The 14,254-nt window shown below is 41.2% G+C and overlaps 1 protein-coding gene and 1 non-coding gene across 2 annotated transcripts in view; one reads left to right on the top strand and one right to left on the bottom strand.

Annotated features, from left to right (window-relative positions):
* The window catches only part of LOC135491444 (SLIT-ROBO Rho GTPase-activating protein 1-like), a 66,681-nt gene extending 55,105 nt beyond the window's left edge, over positions 1-11,576 (bottom strand). Inside the window, exon 1 of the mRNA XM_064777327.1 lies at positions 11,418-11,576. Coding sequence (XP_064633397.1) covers positions 11,418-11,484 — 67 coding nt within the window. The 5' untranslated portion in view covers positions 11,485-11,576. The remainder of the gene's footprint in view (positions 1-11,417) is intronic.
* A 364-nt stretch (positions 11,577-11,940) lies between these two features.
* On the top strand, positions 11,941-12,061 carry LOC135491867 (U5 spliceosomal RNA). Its single transcript, XR_010447946.1, has one exon. It is a non-coding gene; the product is annotated as a U5 spliceosomal RNA (small nuclear RNA).
* Positions 12,062-14,254: the final 2,193 nt, after the last annotated feature.

Consider the following 14,254-nt stretch of genomic DNA (forward strand, 5'->3'; position numbering starts at 1 on the left):
TTAACACATCTTGCGGTACAGGACCTCACAAAATATACAGCAGGATAACTGGCCTAACATCTCATTTTCTTGTAGGTGTACATCCATGATTTCCACCTGTTTTCAACCGTCATTACAAAACAACTCCACAATCAGCATATGTTAAGATCCCTTCACCTGTCTGTTACACTTGGAAACGCTCCATCAATATCCTGCTCCTGAATACTTCTCCTTCTGATGCTCGCTAAATTCTCGAACGCATTCCTCATTAAGAGTATGGTAACTTATTGTTTTTTTACGAATGCCAGCGGAGACTTCTCTGTTGTACACACAGGGATGAAGGCACACATTTTAACAGAGGAAGGTTCAGAAAATGAAAATGAAAAATGTCATACAGGTACCAACGGTGAACTGAGATAGCCCCAGAGCTTTGTACAAAATGAGTAAGGTGTGGCCTTCATCACTCCACTGCACTGCGTGGAGCTGGGCTCAAGCCTTGAGCAAAAGTGGCAAGGCCAGCATTCAAGCAATGTCCACACTGCAATACAATTCTCATCCTCTGCCAACACTGGCCACTGCGCCACCGCAGACTACTTTTTTGGTCAAGACAAGGTGACTTCACTTCAGGTAGAGACTATGACACAGTCACAATCCCAGGCAAGTATTATTGTACTGATACCTTTTTTCGGTGGAAGGCCCAACCTTGAAACCTCACCATTGGTCACCAGCTTTAAAACAATGCGTCATCACCATCCCCATCAATGGATGACAATGGACAGAGTAAGCCACTCACCTGGAACGATAGAAAGACAGAAGATGTTACAAAAGGGAGAATATGCTGTGCTGTTTAGGGGCCCAACGACAGACTGGGACATCATGAAAGGAAATAAGTGTGCTTGTATGGTATCAGTTACAGATCTAGCGCCATTGTAGCACAACCTCCCACAGCACCATTGTAGCACAACCTCCCACAGCACCATTGTGGCACAACCTCCCACAGCACCATTGTAGCACAACCTCCCACAGCACCATTGTGGCACAACCTCCCACAGCACCATTGTAGCACAACCTCCCACAGCACCATTGTGGCACAACCTCCCACAGCACCATTGTGGCACAACCTACCACAGCACCATTGTAGCACAACCTCCCACAGCACCATTGTAGCACAACCTTACCTACCACAGCACCATTGTAGCACAACCTACCACAGCAGGCCATAGTATCGTGAGTAAAATACACTCAAGCAAAGCCCAGATTTGGTGAGAGATCTAGGACACTACATCAGATGTGCATGGATGGATGGTTGTCCATATTTGAGTCAGTTGGGGTTGGGACGAGTTGGGTTGCAGGAGGGGAAATGACCCTCAGGCAGAACTGGTTATCTTGTTTCAGGGTAAACTGATCGATTATTAACCACTTTCTTCAAGCAGGAATAGAGACTTGACAACCTCCATCATACTCTCTTCTGGTTGGTCAAAGGATGTCCCAAATTGATTCATGAGGAGAGTGGTGAATTCCCATCATACATGATAATCACATACCACTAATTGGCACTCGGATAGGATATGTGTTTAAAGCAAATACCACTAAAAAATCAGATGACTATTAAAACAAGTACTCCACACGCAATAATTGATTTGGGAGAATATGTGATTGCGTGGAGTCTACTCAATGTCGGGCACAAGAGCAAACCAACTCCGCAACCAATATAAGTGCTGTGCTGAATAGCACACAGGGTAATTGATTTCTGCAAACCCAAATTTTCAGTTCTACATTGTATTTATAGTACTGGAGAGATGACTGCCAGAATGACTGACATCAAGATAGATATCACTTCAAACAGTGCTGCTTTCACCAACTTCATAGACAAGGCCAAGTCTCCATATAACAACAGCGTACAGCGCACTGCAGACTCCACCAGCACCTGAAGAGACTAGGGCTCAATCCAACTGCTTCCTGCAAATAGGGACCAAACGCCAAGATACAAACGCCCCCCGGCCCCCCAAGCTGGCCCAGGCGCTGGGGTTGAGCATTGCATGAGAATGGCAATGCTATCGAAACCATTCCCATGCAAACTACGGGGTCTTTACCAGCCCATCAACTACAGACAAATCGGACAGAATTTTGAAAAATATTATTCTCTGTTAATACGACCATAACAACAAATTGAGCAGACACTAAAATATCATTACAGTAACCGACGTCAGCCGACAAATTGAATATTTGCGATAATGAGGGCTTAATTGCCTCTGAAGACATTGTACAAAATTGTTTCTAGCGAGCATTTAATTACAGTAGAGTGAGTTATGATGATTTATCTGAACTGACTGCTATGGTGACCCCAAGCACGTGCTCCGTGAAGCTGACAGTCAAACGTCCCTGGCATATTGCAGTGTGAATGGGTTGTGATGAGGAATCATTGCTGCTACCGTCACAACTGCTTCTTCATGTATAATGTGTCTCCTCGTATGATCATCATGGACCAGGCTATGATGTACTACATTTGCGACCAAGTAATCCTATTTCTTGCTTCATTTGGTCCTTTGTGGCGAACTTCTGCTTACAGTATCTGAACAGCACAACATATGGTCAACTGTTAAGTTACTTGTTGTGCTGAGCAGGAACACAATAGTTTAGCAGACCAGCATTAAGCTTGATACCTTGGATGTCAAGGCCAATTTGTTGTCAAAATCCGACAACAGAACACTAGTAGGAAACTTGATGGCAAAATGGTAAATTCATCAAAAGAATCCCAAGGTCTCAGAGATCAGAGGTGGAAAGTATGATTTACGTTGGACGTACTCCGCCAGATGATTGGCTCCATACACCTTGATTACCAATTAGAAACTACGCCAGATGTGATTCGTTGACTTATGCAACCTCCAATCAATACGTAGGTTGACACAAATCCTTTGGTGCAACTCTAATTACATTACTTACTAGTCTTACATAAGATATTGAGATGATGTATCGATTCCTAATTGATTGAAATGGAGCTTTGTGTTGTGGCTCAGGGCTGTAGTCTTTGTTCATCAGATTATCGAGTCTACCATACGTGACAATGAAAAACATGTGGGAAAACCAATTCGTCGATATTGTGACATATTTTTTTGATGCAGATCGTGTTTTTTTGCAACAATAGGATGTATCGCAAAAACGTCAGATCCTCTTGCTCAAACTTGATTTGGCAATTAAATCATGACATCAAGCCATCAAATTGCCAAAATAGTGCATAACGGTCGAGAGGGGGCTTACAGGAAGGTGCCACAGTCAGGTGACAGGAAGGCTGTACACAGGCATGTGAAATAGCTCAATAGCCCTCCACCCCACCCCCTCCCCACTCGACTGACTAACACCCCCCACTGACACCACACACGAAACACAGAAATAAAATTCATAGGTGTTGTCAATGGGGATATGTTTGTCAGTTGAGTTGTTGAGGGCAATAGAGCTCTTACTTCCACATGCTTGCAGGAAGTACCGAACAATTCAATTTCAAGGCAAAAAGTCACGCGATATAGTAGGCCTACCCAATGATATTGTAACCAACATTGTATCCTAATAAGGGGGTGCTGCTGTATCAACTGCTCAATTACATGCAGTGACCTAATTACTCTGCATGTATTAGTCGATTATTTCCGGAATAATTCCTCTTCGTCACCATTATTTCCTATGTGTCAGTTTTTCAGGCCAAAATGGCACTCAATGCCACAAACAATGAACACTGTACTGTGATGCTGGCTCATACTGCACTATCATCAGTGTTTCAGCCATGATTGACTTAAAGGGGAGTACAGGATGTAGTTGGCTATATCGTCAAGATGGGGGTCATTTTAAAAAATATTGGTACAAGCACTGCCCGACCAGCCCTTAGATTTGATGAGTGGATGGGGCGGTTAGAAAACAAGCCGTTGACTGATGCCCATGAAAAGCTAATGTATATCCCTTTCACATCAAATAGGTGCTCAACTTCTGTGCAGCAATGCAATCTAACTTCCAGTAGAAACTACAGTGGAACCTTTCTATTAAGGACACCCTTGGAACTGTCCCTAATTGAGAAGTGTCCTATTTACAGAGATCAACTTCAATGGAAAATACCAATATTGGACCAAATGCAGTGTCCTTAAGAGAGGGTGTCCTTGATAGAAAGGTGCCCACTAAGAGAGGTTCCACACTAATAGCCAGCTTGCTATTAGTTTCTGCTTTCAGAGATACAGCAGAAGCACACCAGAAAAAACAGAACAAGATTAGAAGATAACGTCCAAGCCAGAATGGCAGATTCACTGATGCTACAAGTGATCAGCTGGGACAAACATCAATATGGTGAATCACTAACGATTCGTACCACAGCATTGGGAGGGCGATGGGTCACAATTCTGAGTCAATAATTGATGGAGTAAGGAAGGATTTGGCTGGTGATTCGATCGCAACCAGAAATAGCACCACTGGAGCTTTCTTGGGAAGAGGAGATCAATGGTGGTGTCGTGCTCAAAACCATACTATAAAGCTATCCGAACTTATATTTTGCGCTCCAGATCCCAAAATGATGCGGACAAAACATTTACGAATGTAAGTTAAGTATGGCTACATAAGATGCTTTATTCGGAGTCACTACATTTACACGGAAAAGAGCTCGACTAAAGTGTGGATTGGTTTCTAAGGAAACCTGTTGTCAAGTATGGCCAATCGTTTACATTCAAATATATCAAAACATTGGTGAAAAAAACATGAATCGATGCAAGCGTCGACAGAAACCACTACAGAGTGAATTAATGTCCAATGTCGATTATTTTCTAAAATCACACTGCTGCATTCATACTTTTGGCTACCTGGGAAGCTGGTGGTAGTGTTGTATGAAATGTGGCATTTTGTAGTGAATGTTAGACTGGAGACCATTCACTGGGACTGCATTTGATTATGCTGGTGAAAGCGGTTTTCACCAATCCAAGACATCTCATCTAAATAGCTTCATTTTCTGCTGCTTCTTGGTGACATCTCTTTAAAATAGCTTCATTTTGCTGCCACTGCATTGATACCTTTCAGCACAGCATCATAACGACTGTGAAAGCCTTTTGTGTCAAGATGCTGACAGTGTACCAACCTAACAGGCTACTGTTTTGTGAATTGTTCATGGACCACGAACAACAGAGATTTGAAGGCAGACAGACACTGCACTATGGGAAAGACTCACTGTACCGGTGAGCCCAAAAGCATCATTTGGTGACTAAACCTTTTCCGACTGTGCCAGGCTTTTGCAGGGTTAGGTTCTGAAAACTCGCTGTTTTTTATAACACTCTATAGATTTTAGTTGATGCCTGACCTATGAAAGCAAGAGTGAGATCAGAAACCAGTGACACTCCTGACAGTTGTTGCCTCATGACCCAAGGTGACACAACTCGGTTGCAGCACAACATAATCATGATTCTCTCTCCCAAGTCACAGATGATGACATCATATCAACTCATAGCAAAGATGTAATCACTGCAGCAAATAAACTGGGGTCCTTAGTCTAGAATGCGGGATCGTGTTAGTCATAAAACATTAACCACCTTGGTTTCAGTTGACATTAGACACATTATCTGAGGACTTTTGACCAGATTTTGTTGGCAATGAGGTGATCGGAATGAGCATTTTATCAGTGCAAAACAATATCCATAATTTGAGTTACCATTACAAAAGCTAGCAATACCAGCAAGTTACTTCTCTGAATAAAGGATCCAAAGACGAAGCAAATTTGTTGAGACCCACTGACTCAGTGCATCCAGGCCTCCTATGGCTTTTGGAGCTAATATCCAGTAGAGCAGTCTCGCTGTGTCAAAGACTTTATCAACGCTCATCCTCAGCATCTCATCATCATCATCATCCTCAGCAACGTGATCCTTCGTAAAGTGCATAGAATCGTCAGACTGATTCTCTGAACATCTTTGATGACATCAGCACAGAACAGACGAGGCGGAATATCCCACTGGAGACAACCAACTTCACTGTCTAATTTATTAATTTGATGACGGGACGGAATGTGCCATCACTGATATTCCATTAAGGAAACGTATCCGTCTTGTAGCGTGTTAGCAATTAAAGCTATATTTAATGTCTAGTGGGGAAAGCGAGGCAAGTTGTTGCTAGCTGGTGTTATCGTGGCCAATTCTAATGAACGTTATGGTGCAGTTTGATGAATTTGAATTAATTTGTTGACATCAAGATTGCCAATTACAGCGTTGCTAAAGTAATGTGCAACAGCTCTCTTTATGAGAGAAAACTATGGGAGTTGCCACACCGAACAAGGAATCAGAATGGTAGCATGACCGTGAAATATTTGTTTTGACCAAATGGTTGTAAACATTGATGCTAACTCAAAAATTCCAAAAGCACAAAAAGAAGAAGACCACCCATGACATGCAAGGGCCAAGGTTCCAAAACATGATAGAGGCACAGAAGGCTATTAACAAACAGAACATGATACAATATCGGCAAAACAATTTCGCTCCGGAACGGTCGGTGTTTTTTCTGGCACCAAGATGCGTTGTTGGGATGTTTCCACACGTTACTCATCTGCTGCTCCGGTGGGAAGTGGTTAGCCTCTGACTGACGGAGAGGCTTGTGTGGTAGATTGAGTGAACAGTACAAATAGGAAAACCATCAAAAAGGAATCATTTTTGTCATCGACCGTCTAATGTGTTCAAATTTACCTGAGCCACGTAAATACAATGTACAATGAACACAGACAGCGTCCAATCGTTTTTCGTCTTATTTTACAGGCTTCAAATACACCTTGGCAATGGAAATTATTTCTGATAAGCACTGTAGATATTTCAAAATCTACACTGGCATTCTCATCAATCAATTTGATTCCAATATTTGATGATTCAAAAAGAGAAGCACTTTTCTTTCATTTGCTGATGCAGACCAGACTCGGAAAAGCTATCTCTCCAGGAGCTGAGACGTAATGGCTAGCATTTCTTGAGCACATGGGCAGTTGGTCTTCCTTCAATTGTTTCGTCAGCTGAGTGAAAACGAATCCAATTTGCTAAAGATGGTACGAAATGTTAGTTTGATTCAGCAAAAGTTGAATGAAGTATCGCATGCCTCCGTCTACAGTATCTAATATAAAATGCACAGGCAGTTTCGGCAAATTAAGTTGGAGTTAACTTTCTGTCTAGCACTTGGCCTGTTCCTAGTTCAATACCTACAGTGAAGGTATTTCAGTATTTCTTCAACCAGTGAGAGTTCCGAGTAAAAAATATTCGCCTATAAATACTTCATGACTAAGGTAGTAGAACATGCATGATTTCTTTGCCAAGATTTTTAAAAGATTTTTGCCGGCTCTTAGTGTGGTATGGCTCTCGGCAAATCAGTGCAGATCGGGTAAGAGTGCCAGGCTTGTAATCAGGAGGTCGTGGGTTCAACTCTCAGAAGGATAACCACTGTTTCATCAAAGTACCGGCAGTGTAAATTTAACCAACGCCTTTCCCTACAGATGCAAGGAGCAATAGATACCGTTGTTTATGATCTGTCAGTCAAAGATAAACCAAGTTGTATGAAACATCCAATACTGTCTAGATAACACCAACACAGAACTTTTTAGAGATGTGTATGAGATTGGAACACCACTATATTCACCACTTTACAAGTAGTTCAAGATTCATTCATTCATTGCATGATTAGAACAGTACTGTTCAGAAGTGACATCCCATGTCTTGAAAGTGGACTGCACTGTGGAGAGGACAACTCAATGTCAACTCAGATATATCACTTATCTTTTTTTTATGGTTCAGCTGGGTCAAGAGTAGTCTTACATGTCTAAGATGGTGTAGTGTTGACCTGGGCCCAAGGTAAGCAGTAATGTTGGCGTTAAGTCCTAACGCTAGTTAATCCGAAGGAGCTAACACCGGCATTAGTCTCTAATGCCGATTGAGCACCTGGACCATTTTTTGCATGCCACACCCAACTCCTTTCATCTTGGTAAATCTGTAATCGACAGGGTGTTTTGAGAATACTGGCAAGTCCAAAACGTTATGCCGATCTAATAGCCATTTCTTTAGACTTGGACTTCAAGATGATAAAGGCAAGCTGGACAAGTCATCACTGTAATCCTTCCAAAGCAACTTCCGAAGCTTTCGTCAAGCTCCAATCGCTTGTGACACCAGCATATTCATTGTACAATGTTGACATTTTGTTCAAACAATAGTTTTATAAATATTGAACTTGGTTCAGGATCGACAGCTGAACATTTTGCCAAAGACTTCATCAATCTGTCTCGTTTGATTAGATAGAAGATCAATACACACAACAGAACACAATCACTGCATACCACATGACAAAATATTTATTGCACATATTTCGCACTATGAAAGGCAGTGAATATGAATGATATTAGGCCCGGGCCCTATGATAAGTACAGGAGACGACTCTTAAGCCGAACACGAGTAGAAAAACTCGAATGTATGGACACCCGAAAGCCTGACTCAAAACATTCCTATGTGGTCACAACACTTTTTTTTCCAGTTCAGCTTCAATCAATCAATCCTTTTTGGCTTCTTGCCCCTTTTAGGAGTCAGCTGGAGATTTTAAAGTCCACTATGTACAGGACACACTTTTACCTCCTGTGATGGGTCACTTACTTGCCCGGGCATAGACACTAAGTTACAAGGTCAAGGGCACACAGCTTTTTGTTTCATTTGACTCGAGTTGGTTCTTTTATTGGTTGAGAAGAACCGGGAATATTTGTAGTTCTTCGTATCACTAACAGATGGTCTGTGCCTCCACAACTCTGGATACAGAGTTGGGGACGGACATCCCCTAAGGATGCCCTGGGTTGTTCATAAGATTTTTTTAAGGATCCAAGACGACTCCCTTGTGGCAGGACCACCGTCAGAACGTCCATAAGCATATTGATATTTGATCCAACTATCAACAACTATCACAGGCTCTACACATCCTTCCAGAAGACGGATGAGTAACTCATCATGCTTGTCTATTTCATTACATACTCCTTAACGAAGCAGCTCACGTCTTCGCCAGATAAAGCTGGCCTGACTCAGAGGCAAGCGAATCTATGAGCTGTTGCCTCATACAGTATGTTGGATGGAAAGTTAACTTTAACCCCAAGAGACTTTCAGGCATAAATTGCCAATTCCTAATTTTGTTTTAAGATATTTTGGGTTCTGCAGCGAAAGGGTGAACCTGACTGATAGACTTCCTTTTTTTCAGGCTTTGGCTAAGAATCTGACAGGACTGCCTTGTAATTGTATACAAGTTTACCATCAGGTAACAAAGTATCACCTCACTACATCACGTATGCAACTTGTACAGATCAATTAATAATACTCCATTCGTTAATTAGATCCCCTAAGACAGGAAAGTAATTAGGGAGAACTTATGCTGCCCAAAGTATTTTTCTTGCACATGAGTAAGGGCCAACCTGGGCCAGGTAAACATATGCAGACAACCTGCGTTATGGTTGCACTTGTAAGAAAGTCACTCACAAACGGAAGAGGATATAAGTCAGAATTGGCAATCAATTTGTGAGATCAGACGTTCAGACCTCGCCTCCAGGTTTAGGCAGTTTTGCCAGTCTAACCCACTGAATGAAACAGACCTGGTTAATTTCAGACATAACGTCAATAATCATGAGCGCAATTGTGATGGCCTGGAGTTGAGGAGTCAAGATCACATTTCACTGTTACATGTAAGTTTGAGGTGTTTTAGAACAGAAATTGACACCACACTGCAGATGATACCTCACTGCTGATCGGAGATGTCATTTCACCCAAGGCCTAGGCTGCTGCCTTTTTTTTGGACTACATTTCAGCTCCACCCTCACAAGCAAGCAATAGGCTACCTCCAGTTTTGTATGAATCCCACCACAAGCTATCACCTGAGTTAGATGTTTGTGGGAAAAGATCAGGATTTCTTCGACAGGGTCAGGTTCAGAATAATAAATCAGCAAGCCAGGCATGCAGGGGGATAGCAACCTTTGATACAAGTTTTCCCAAACATGTCATCATAAAATGAATAAAATTTACATTGTACGATACATCTTGGTGACACTTTTATTGTAGAAATTAAAATTAGGCCTATATGTAGTGCAAATACATCCTTATCATTTTTATCAAAATAAATACTTGACACATACAATACATGTAAGACAGACAATAACAGAAATATTCTGCTTCAATATGCATCGGAAATTTGAAATATAATTCAAAGCACGAATCAAAAACCTTCCGGAATTTCATAAAACTGTCTCAACAAGGAACAACAGGAATTAAGGGAAGTAAGTAGAGGTATTTTTTATCTCCAGAGGCCTACAAAACATAAAAGATAGAAAAATACATGACATCCAATGAGAACTTTACAACATGTAGTAACACCACTTGCGCATTAGAGCCGACTATTTAAAATGTTGTGTATTGTCATTTCTGCACAAGACCCTCACAAAGTTTTAATTGTTTGACCCCATGGAAAGTTCATGATCTCATTTCTATCCAACACATTTCAACAGTTCACAAAAAAAGTCAATTCCGGCCGGTATGCTGTAACAAAGTTAAAAGTCATGCTATCAGGAAATGCATGATTTTCTTATGTTGCTTCTGTAAGAGTAATTGTGCGGGCCATTTAATTGTATCAAGTAATTGTCAAGTCATATTTCATACATAGTAGACTATAATGCCATACTATGCCCGGCTTTATATGGGCCAATGACTGGGCTAAAGCACTGTGCCAATGCTATTTATCAGGTTGAGGGACAACTGTCTGCTTGGCCAAGCTTATGTGTAATAGGCCTGTGTTGAACAGACACACCAAACCAGCTTTAGCATCGACACAGTTCTACAGTAGAACCTCTCTATTAAGGATACCCACGGACTGACAACTGCTGTCCTTAATAGAGAGGTGTACTGATTAGAGAGGTCAAATTGAATGGCAACATCCTGTTTAGGACCAAAGCTAGTGTCCTTAATAGAGTGGTGTCAACTTAGGGAGGTTCAAGTGTATTCCCCCTGAAATAAAAGTGCCTGGAAGAAGGTTATGGTGGGGTTGTCGATTCCCAGCTCCCCCTTTGGCGCAACGCATGGCCCCAAGGCCTCACTAAACCAAGAAGTCACACACAATGGCCGGAGTAGGGGAGGGAGGGCCCGCGGGGCTCACTGCGGAGCAACTGCAGAATAACCGGGACACTCTGTGCTAAATGATAGGAATGTGTACATAATGTACAGAGGGACAGAGTGTACATAATGAACAGAGCTACTACTGTCCCGGCTATTCTGCAGTTAGGCCAAGGTATAGACTTAGAGTAACTAATATACATCAGTATGAGTACATTATTGTTATTCCATGAAGGTAGATACATGTATGTACACTTGCTTGTACAAAACCCCTGTACAAATACAAATGTACAGAAGCCAAAACATAGTATTTTGATATTGAAAACTCACCTCTAACTTGAGAATCCAACTCGACCAACGCCTCCTTCTCCTTGCGAGACCTTCTCTCAGACATCATTGCTGTCTTTCAATTGATAAAATCGTTTAGAACCGCATGAGATCAAAGTTTTCCCAATAATAATCCACACCAACCCCTCCACGGAAGTACACAACACACACACTGCATACACACTCGGATGTACAAGCAGGTGTATGTGTTTTCTACATTCGCCATTTGTACGTTAGATGGCGCCAGCAAACGGTGTGGAGGTTTCACTTCGTTTTGCAACTTCGACACTTATTTTAGGCCCATACGAACATTCTTCGATTTCAGAATGAAAAGCAACATTTAAAAAAAAAACCTCCATATAAGAATCTTTTCGATATATATTGTAAGAATTATGACCCATCAAATGTCTAATAATATCTTGAAATTTAAGTTTAAAAGAACAAATAAATATATGCTCCCCTTACTTCTAAACCAAATGATTGAATAAAGTACTTTGGATTGGGTTCGCCCAGTTCCACAATTTGGTTACTCTGGTTTCTCTTCAATCCCACGCATAAATCTTTCGCCTTTTACTAAAGATTTCCGTGGAGAGGAACACTCTAATGAGTCTATAGACATTTTTTGTAGCCCTACTGAAAAGTGGGGTAATACACCAAATAAAAGTAGAAATATGCTCTGGTAAAAGTACTTCGGTTCATTAGGTTTCTAGTTAGGTCTTATGCTTCTAGTGTCAAAGGTCTTAGGTTTCTACAAATGTAGTTGGGTCTTATGTTTCTAGTATCAAGGGTCTTAGGTCTAAGCTTTCTATATGCCAAGGGTAGTCAGTAATGACTCAATATTTCATACCGTTGTTTCTCAGTCGTCCATCTTGATGTCATCGTCGTCAGCCCTCAAGACTTAGTCCCTTCCTCTTTCAAGGAGACTTCAGGAGCCCTGATCTCTCTTTTACTTCAAAAAGCAAGTCACCAAATGATAATTTTGTTTTCCTTCGCACGCTTTTAGTGTGGATACTATGTCAGGGGCAGAGTAAGGGGAACCAATCGGTAGGCTGAGCCTTGAAACCACATCTCATTTGGAAATGATTTCAATTCAGATACAGCAGAACCTACTCATTAAGGACACCTTTGGAACTTACAAAGGGAGGCCCCACTGTAGTTTGCTCTTTATGAAGAAGATCTTTGAAGTCAAATCTGGATGGCTTCAGCCCTATCAAGGGATGACTGCCCCGTCCAAATGAGTCAAGAGCTCCAATAGGCAAAGCTCAGAAACCGAAAGATGAAACAAAAAACAAGTCATAATTAAAAGATACATTGGGTTTATTCATAGAAAAATGCCTGTCAAAACCTAAATGACTCATTGTGACCTAATTTACAAAATATACCCATGACTGTCCTTGCAACTCAATGCCATCTCTTGATGAAGCCCTTTAATTACAATGTGTCAACCAACATACTGAAGTCTGAAACTATTTACAAACCTCATTATGTGGTGCACTTCCTCCTGTTGCATACATTCAAAATAAACTACCCCTCATTCCGAGGCAGGAAAGCACTTAACACATGCACGTTGGACTATCAGGAGATTCTATACACATATCATTTAACCCTTGGCACCTTTTGCCATTTCAGCTCAAATTTTCTGCTCAAAATCGGTAAATACCGGGTGCGGTAGCTAGGGTTAAACACAAATGAGATATATATTCCATTACAACCCTGCAAACTTCCAGGAAACAAACAACTCACTTTCACCATTTCTTTACTCTGTCACACAAAATGCTGTATTCATTCCTCTACAAATGCCAAGATTTTAGATTTTTTAGACATATAAAGCAGTGTTTACATCAAATATGAATGAAGTGAACCTAAAAATGCCAGCAAACCCATCGGGTCACCCTTTCCCAACAAGTGAGCAAAGCAACACTCCTTAGATTTCTCCGGTTTTTGATTTGACACTGATGCAAGAGATTGAACATCAGTCTGAAAACTTAAATAAACAGAGCAACTTGGGTGTGTCCTGGCTCATTCTCACTACAAATTGAACATATCTAGTCCATAGAAGGACTTGGAACCACAAATTTGAAGCTGGAGGCATTCAGTCACAGAGGTTGAACTGTTAGGCATGACTTGGTGTGGTTGCTGTCGATTCCAAGGCAGAGTGAGAGAGAGTCTCCCCAACTTAACTACCCAGGTTTTGATATTTTCATCCCACTGACAACAATTCTGCTGCCCCTAAAGGAAACAATCCTGGGAGTTTTCATCAAAACAACTGAACAATGTTTCTCCCCTTTCAAAAAAGTGACTCTGCTCCTGCATTCATTCACACTTCTACATTCATCAACCAATCAAACACAAGCACACAATCGGTGTTATCAAAATTGAACATTGAGAGTATTATTTTATAAAGTGTGAGGAAAAGTAGAACGAATATGAAGTGGCTTTATAGGGAAGCTATTGGCGGATCAAGCTACATGACATCACAAACAGGGGTCTCTCTCATCTCGAAGTACATTGAAACAATTCACGCTTGATATGATGAAAATATTTTGTCTCCTGACTGCATACTATAGTCTCCCTTAATACGCCTAGTACACATCAGACTCACCAAGCGTCAAAAATAAACAATACAGTAATTTTTTAAGTATATCAGTATTATTGATAACCACTGTGTAGTGGAACTATTGCCCCGTAGACGTTTGAGATTATTTTCAACCATGCTAAAACACAAGGCTAATTTTTTTATACTTGTAAGCTTCCTGTATCATCTTGACCTATCAAAGAGAAAGGATAGTACGTTTTGACGATTTATTCCACTGACGTAGGCATATATCCCCCTCCCCTTC

This window comes from Lineus longissimus, chromosome 7 (genome assembly GCF_910592395.1).
Source record: "Lineus longissimus chromosome 7, tnLinLong1.2, whole genome shotgun sequence".
Classification (NCBI taxonomy): domain Eukaryota; kingdom Metazoa; phylum Nemertea; class Pilidiophora; order Heteronemertea; family Lineidae; genus Lineus; species Lineus longissimus.